General features: G+C 26.3%; 1 protein-coding gene across 1 annotated transcript; it reads left to right on the top strand.

The window, feature by feature from the left end:
• The first annotated feature begins 4,903 nt into the window (after window positions 1-4,903).
• Window positions 4,904-8,325, top strand: LOC132917722 (protein twisted gastrulation-like). Its single transcript, XM_060978601.1, has 6 exons — window positions 4,904-5,238; window positions 5,331-5,555; window positions 6,341-6,547; window positions 6,608-6,803; window positions 6,861-6,957; window positions 7,048-8,325. Exons 2-5 carry the CDS (start codon window positions 5,348-5,350, stop codon window positions 6,955-6,957), a joined length of 708 nt encoding a protein of 235 aa, XP_060834584.1. The 5' UTR covers window positions 4,904-5,238; window positions 5,331-5,347; the 3' UTR covers window positions 7,048-8,325.
• Window positions 8,326-8,712: the final 387 nt, after the last annotated feature.

Below are 8,712 nucleotides of genomic sequence, written 5' to 3'. Positions count from 1 at the left end.
TCCTGAAAATGGTTTTCTTAATTACAAATATACGAGATATGCAAAGAAATTTTGCTTGATTTTAAAACTTAATACTTAAATCATACAGAGAAAAAGGGAGAAAACATCGAGAAGCAGTAGGATGTTAATAATGTTATGGGCATTGGGCACACAAGACTATAAAAGATGTCACTATAAGACTGAGTGTAAAACGAATAGATGCTCCTGTCGAGTAGTTAAACAATTATGCAATTCGAAATGCCATAGTTCATTATTATCTGAAAATAAATAAATAATAATAATAATAATAATACAAACATTTAAATACAATTAACATGATAAACTAATATTGTTTGGAATTAATGTAAATCCTTATAATTAACGTTATAGGCCAACAAAATATTCATTATTATGTTTTAACGTTAATTTTTGGTTAATATAAATTTTACGTATTTTATTGTAAGTCAGTAAAATCTATTATAATATGTAAGTATATAACAATATTAAATATTAAAATAAAGCAATTTAGCATAGAAGCATAATATAATGTATTTGTTGTGTTGATAATGACATTAGTAGTGATCGGGCGACTAGAGTCTACACATCAATACATCATGATTCATGAGTGACTGTAATAACGGAACCTTCACAATATTATTATAATTTAAAGTTTAAACTAAACTAATTATTATACAAATATAATGTTTTCAGGTAACAGAATCTAAAAAAGAATCAAAAAACGTAATGTTTATATAATATAACCTATAGGAACCAATGCTTTAAGAATATTAGAATATAAAGTAATATACAGTTTGTTTTACTCACATGGTAACATGAAACATTTCTGTCTAGTGATCTCAAATTTAAATGGGATTTTATAAGGAATACTGAAATTATTTGATGATTTTCAAATTTCTAACCCTTACCGCGTGAACATTCGCAACACAAGTTGCATTTTTTAAAATTAATTATAGTTTTTCTTGGACAGATGAAAGTAAATTTATAGAAAAAATTCTGTATTTTGTTATTATAAAATTATTTACGATTGAAAAAGGGTATACGGAAGAAGGTAACTTACACGAAGTTTTGTCTATTATGTTGTAATCATGCTTCAAAACTTCATATGACTTCATGTCTTCATCTTGAGTAGTTTCCGTAATCTGTTCATTTATTAATTGTGTGCATGTTTTGTTGATTTTTTGTTTTAAATGCTATAAATTATTCAGTGGGTTATCATAAACAATAAACTACAGATTTTAAATTTCCCCCCAAGAAAAAAATCAAGTTGTATTAAAACAATGGAACGAGCGGGCCAAGCTATTAAACCATATATCCCTATAAGATTACTATAAGTAAGATTTTTACTAAATAATAAATACCATTCTCCACGCTGGAGTTCCGATTGGTTCTAATTTGCCACCAGCAACCACTTCTAAAGCAGACAATTGGAGCAATTTTAGTATTTTTACCGCCTCCAAAGATAATGACAGATAAAAACAAAACATACATCATTGCAATCAATACATTTAACGCTCCGATTAGAATCTAAAAATGACATATTTTATAAAAATTGAGTAGGTTTATTAGTTGCACTAGTAGATAAGGAGTGATTAATAATTGGTTAATACAATAATATTTTTTTTTTATTTTATTAAAATATTATCCCTAATTTTTACAATAATAATAATAATAATACCTACAATAAATTGTTTTCATATTTCAATAATTAAGTAGGTAAGTATAGAAACCTAATATATTTTTTAAATACTATAATATAAACTAATGTAAATAAACAGACATATAATTTAAGGTTTGAGTGGTTTGACTAATGCGTATTTAAATATATCTAGTATATACTCTTAAGTCTTAACTCTTAATAGAGTAATTAGACCATTGTACTGTATTTTATTAAAATTTGTTCTATGTTGTTATATCAATTATTAATAATTCAGTATTCTACGTCTACAATTTAATTCCAAAAGGTATCGAAAATTGTAGGTTTTGAATTTTGTTTCGTCATCAATAATCATAATATAATATTCTATAATACGAACAATTAATATGATTTTATATTCAGTAATTAATATTAGAACAAGATTCAATTGTTTAACTATAATCGTACAACATGCTTTTTACTCATCAGTCGTTTTTCCTCTTTTATGTTGAATATATAAATTTAAATTTAAAAGAAGAGATAGTATTTAATCGGCTAAAAATTGGCTTCATTAATTCTCACATTAACGGATAATCAGTCAAAATAACTAAACATAAGATATCTACAAACAAAATATTTAAATAATATCCAAAGAAAAGTTATACAACGGATAAAATATCCAAATTTAAAACAATTTATTTTTTAATAAAATTAGTTCAAATATTAAACTATAAAATTAGCTCGTAAAATTAATTCAACCCAGATATTACTAATAGTAAAATAAATTACTTTAATAACAATAATTATTAATTTCACAATATATACTTCCAAACCTCTCAGCGTATAGGTACAATATAACATATAATTTAATAAATAATAACTAGATAAAATTGTTATAGTCAATTACACTTGTCAAAACGATAATAAGATACATAAAGATATATTTAGGGGTGGGTGAAATTTCCATGTGGAAATAAAATAATTATTATATATTATTACATAATACCTTTGTTGTAGGTGCGAGCCTATTCAACACATAGAATCATGAGCTAAGCTTGATGAATTTTTATATTATATATAAATATTCTTATTTTTTCATTTATTATTATTATCATTAAAGCTTTCAACAAAAATCAAAAGTTCAACTCTGGGGCGGATTGGGGAGAGCCCCTGAGCTCGGAAAAGTACAAAAGTATCGAACATAAACAGATACATAAACAAAATCAACTCACAAAATCTTTATACATCATCATTTTATTTAAAAAATGTGTAGGTATATGCTTGTAATTTTATGATTTAATATTTAAGCTAATTTTTATTTAAATATATAGTGTTATTTACTAATCTATATAATTGAATTATTTAACATTTTAACTAAAATTTTATTTTCTATTATTTCATTATATTGACGTTTTAAAGTGTTTGTGTTTATTTATAAAAACGTTTTTCTAAATTTTTAAAGTTGAATATTTTGACCTAGATTCGTGGCTGACATGCGATCAAACAACTCTACCAAACATACTTTCGTCCACTGCCTAAATTTCAGTCAAGCTAGAAATCAATTCAACATCCCTGAAAATTTATACAATGCGCTATCGTTCAATTATCATGTATTAAAAAAATAATTTTTATTTATAATCCATATTGAATATTATACAATAAGAAAATTTGATAAAAAAAAAAAACAATTATATATGTGGTTCTCACGATGATAGAAAAAGTCCATTGATATTACTCTACAGATATGTATAAATATAAGTAATAATAATAATCAAGTTAAAAGGTCTCAGGACCATTTTATTTTCAGTCGATGTATTGCATTGAACAAGTCTATAGGGATACATTTATAGGAGAATATGAGAGGATTTAAATAATTATGTAGTTTTTATAAAATAGCCTGTAGAATATTGATGTTTAATCAGGTATGGTCATCGTGCCATGGGAGGATTTCGATTTGGGTGAAGATGATTTTGGAGTTGATAAGATGCAGTTTAAGATTTGGATCGGAGACAATAGTTATGTGTGATATCTGATCTGTAGATATTATAGAGAAGTGGTTCTCAATTGGTGGTCCTCGACCACTCCTCGTATCCCTAAGGGTCTACGGATCAATGTTAAGGAGTCCGCGGCTAAACCACAGGCACTCGTTTATGACATGGAAACAGGAGGATATACAAAAAAATAAGGTTCCTAGATCAATTTAAGTTGTAGTGTCCATTACTTCGTAATATTTAGGAACCACTGTTGTGGGCGCAAGGATATAATAATTAATAGGGTGGTATTAGAACACGCATCACCACAGTCCACAGGATACTTTAAAAACGATTGTAAAAGAAAGATTGAATGATTAGGTATAATAAGGGGTTGGGAAAATCAGTCAGTATAATAGTAAGCCAGTGTGCCACACACGATCAAATACCTGCAAAGCCGCATTTAAAAAAACTCCTGAGCAGTAGCGTTTTTTTTTCCATGGATGATGCGATAACATCAACTTATTTGGTAGTTGATGTATGGTAGAGTGTTTAAAATTGAAACCAATTACCTAATTATGGCAATAGGTAATATTATTTTGTATAATAATAATTAATAAGATAGATTTTTTTAAATTTTTTGGATAGTTAAAAACAACATCTGTGCAACTTAACATTTTAAGTTAGCGACTTATTTGAATTTTTAAAGCAGAATATTCTTACAAACATAAGTATCTTGATTTGAACCAATACAAGTTAAATTCAAGTGTAACTGTCAGTTTTAAATACCAAAAAGTTCGATTTTTTTTATGCCATTTATTGAATGTTCTGTAATGAACGAAACTTCTCATTTTCAAACACATATATTTCTGTTTTCAAATGAGTAATTTGGTACAATGGTACCGAGGTTCCAAGAAAACCTAACCATATGAACAATCATATTAAAAAAATAGATATCCATATCCATAAAGCCTACCTGATATTTCCGGCATCCGAGGAAATTTCTTTGATATTATAAGTCTCGACATGTCGTACCCGCGCACGTACGGACATTAGAGAACAAAGATCAATTCTTCATTATGGGTCTTTTTTTATGCCTAAATTCTAATAAATGACCAACGACCAGAATGGTTTTTTTTCGTTAATATAGTGCCTAGTATACGAGTATACCATACCATAACTGCATTATACTATGAACGTGACACAAACGGGATTGTAGCGATTATTCTACATTAAATATTATATCACGGAATAACGCTAGTAGTCGTATTTCGATTTTCAAATATCTATCACTATTCACTAATAACTCGCGTGTTAGCTCAAAATGTTTTAATATATTTAGTACCTAATACTAATATTGTTCTGTGCTAATACCTATTCTATTAAACAATAATATAGTTACTAATTACGGTGGTTACCTACGCCGTTAGCCGTACTGTTCGTGTGTTGGTAGCAAGTGGTAGAGAGAGCGATACCGACTGATTAAATGATAACATAAACATTAATAACAACAAGTATTACGATAGCATAACAATAAACAACAATAACAACAATAACAACGACGACGAAGATCATAGACCACTGACCAGTGGTATACTAGTGTCCAAACGGTTCATCGGTATTCTGCGTCTGCAGGTAACGTGTGGTGACGATGCATGAATATTAATAATTATGAATTATTTTCGATACGAATGTCACATGTGACACTGACAAACATAATTTTCTAGGAGTCGTCCATCGCGAGATGAAGAACGTATTTTTTATCACCGTCGTCGGATCACTGTTGGCGTTTGCATACGTAAGTTACGCCTGCAATGAAGCTGTGTGCGCGTCGATCGTCTCCAAGTGCATGATTACACAGTCGTGCAAGTGCGACTTGGTAAATTGTTCATGCTGCAAAGAATGTTTCAGTTGCCTCAATAATCTGTACAGTGAATGCTGCTCGTGCGTGGGTGAGTCGTGTGCATAATTTAAAGTTAGGTATGTCGGTCTGGTTGATCATTTGTCATGATTTTGCATCCGTTCAGCATACAACACTATCAATGCTTCGATTTCGATAACTTGCTAGTCTATTATTATGTCAACAAGAAACTAAAGAATCATGTCTGTTTTGTTTACGATTAATCATAATCATTATAAGACGCTATTGAGTCTGGTTATTGTTGATAATGACACATCCAATTAGTTTTTGTTTTTAAATTTGTTCAAAATTTTTACTGTAGCAAGTTACTGTTGAATATTTTAGTAGTAAACAATACCTAAACTTTAATCATAAAATAATAGGATGATTTTATCAAACTAGTTTTATGATCAAGTAGCATATTAATTTTGCATAGAAAAATTACTCTTGGGCACTATTTTACTCTTCTACTAAATTCCGTGATATAAATATTACTACACCATCAATAATATTACTTTCCTTGTATTCAATTTTCATTCTATTAATTATTACTAATACCATTAAATTTAAATTACAAATTTATTTTAAAAGTCGAGAATACAAGTCGCAAAGCTCTGAAAATTATTGGCTTTATCAATCATATTATTTGGAAATTATAATTACTGCATACCAATAAGATCAATCAAGTCATTTATGTAGGAAGAAATTCTTTTTATTCTTTATAGGTCAAAAAAATTGACTAGTTACTGGTTAATATAAAATAATAAGTACATCTGAATACTTAATACAAATAAATTGTATTATACAATACTAATTATTAATATTAAATGATTTTAGACATGTGTCCAAAACCAAATGTTACTACTAATGAATTAAGCAGAAAAAGCCACGTTGAAGATCTGTCAGACTCAGTTGTGACTTTATTTACTGCTCTTGTTTCTGAACCAGATCTACAACAACGATGGGAATCACTAACATATCCTATCGATTTGGATATTGAAATGTTCAAACCGGATTTTCAAAAAGAATTCAAGATGTTACAAAGTAAATGCTAATTAACTATATATAAATTAAAAATAATTCTTAATGAAAATTTAAATTTAGAAAACTCTGCTCAAGATGTATCTTCTATGAAGATTACTCTGAATTGTTCTGTGGTATTCATGAGTCAATGTTTGTCTTGGAACAAATGTAAGGCATCATGTATATCAATGGGTGCCAAAAGCTACCGATGGTTCCATGATGGATGTTGTGAATGTGTTGGTGAACTCTGTTTGAATTATGGATTAAACCAAAGCCGGTACTTCATCGTGGATTTTTTATCAAAATATGAATTTTTATAACTTTTTTTTGTTAGGTGTAAACACTGTCCATTAAAAGGAGCTGTTGTACCAACAATCAGTGAAGCTGATTATGGTGATGATGAAGATGACGATGAAGAAATGATACAATAAGTAATGAATTTTCATTACTAAAGTATTACTTTTAAATTTGTATATATCATAATTTTGTTGTTTATTTTATTTCATTTTTTTTGTTGACAGAACTATCATATCAATAAATTCCTACTCTGTACTTTTATAAATATTATAACTTAACTCCTTAGATGAGAAAAATTTTTCTTTCACTAATGAATGCTTTTATTGGTAGTGTTATATTTTTGTGGATCTGACTATCAAATGATTGATCAATTATCTTATTTTGATTTTAGTGTAAACTAATAAATTTATTTTTAGTTAATTGTATAATTCATAATATTGAACAATTCCATTATATCCATTAAGGTGTACACTAATTTATTAATAATCAAAAACTTAATAAGTTTAGTATGTCTTTTTAATGCATAAAACTCAATTTTTAATATTTTAAATTTAAAAAATATACAGATTAGTAACTAATTCACCACAATTTTGTATACAATCTCATTTTTTTAGTTAATTTTTAAGTTTTTATAATTGTTTTGCCATACTTAATTTTTATAATAATTTCATATTTTTAAGCAGACGTTTTTATATATATATATGCTCTTGTTCAGATACGTATAGAAGTAAATTCCGCAAAATTTTAATGCACAACTTTGCACTCCTAAAATTAAAAAAAATACAATTTATTTTTAAATTATAAAAATAAAATTTCAATAGGATTAATTATTATTGTGCATTAAAATAATGACTCAATTTGCTTCTATATCTATTTAAAAATAATGTGTAATATTATTATTTCTAAGTTATGTTGTAAAATTGATGATTATGATTTTTTATATTAATTGTTAAGTACCATATTATTATGTAAAAAAAACAAAAATTTGTAGGGTTAATGATTGTTGTGCATTAATATAACGGCCAAATATGCTTCTATATTTATTTTAAAATAATGTGTAATATTATTATTTTTTAAGTTATGTTGTAAAATTAGTGATTATAAATTATATTAATTGTTAAGTACCATCCTATAATATGGATGAGTTGAGGTAGTTATTCTCAAGTATCAGAATATAATACTGTGGTGCATATTCTAGTTAATTTTTATAGATATAGAATTGTAAATGTTAATTATTTTGTTGGCATGTATGTTATATTCTTATGTGCTTATTAGTTATTACTATTACAGTACAAGAAATTTCATACATTAAAAAACGCATTAAATTTAAAATTTTATATTTTTTTATTTTGTTAATTTTAATTATTGTTAAAAAACTTAAGTACTTATTCATTTTGTATACTCACTTAATATTTATACAATAATCAATGTTGGAATTATTAGATAAAATTATTATTTATTGATTTTTAATTGAAAATAAAGTGTCTTTCTTAACAAACAAACATTTTCTGTTATCCTTAATTTATCTTACAAATTATGCATTGAACAATATTGAAAATATTGAATAATTATATTATAATTTTGAATAATAAGACATGAGGTGTGATATAAAATTACAACATTTTTTCAAAGTTTTCCATTGGTTTTCCTTAAAAAAATTTAATTTAAAATAAATATATATTTATTATTTATTTGAAGTATTTTAATTGGAAATTACTAATTTGTATGATATTATAAATGTAAAATTATATTATGTTTTCTGCTTTTCAAACATCATATTATACAACAATATTATTGTTATATTAACACTATTTAAAAAAATGTTATTTAATAATGTATTTAAAATCTTAGATGCATAAATACATGGTACATCAATTTCTGACATGCAT

The sequence above is a fragment of the Rhopalosiphum padi genome, chromosome 1 (assembly GCF_020882245.1).
Source record: "Rhopalosiphum padi isolate XX-2018 chromosome 1, ASM2088224v1, whole genome shotgun sequence".
NCBI classification, from domain to species: Eukaryota; Metazoa; Arthropoda; class Insecta; order Hemiptera; family Aphididae; genus Rhopalosiphum; species Rhopalosiphum padi.
The sequence above is the reverse complement of the archived record's forward strand: the minus strand, read 5'-3'. Positions and strand labels throughout refer to the sequence as shown.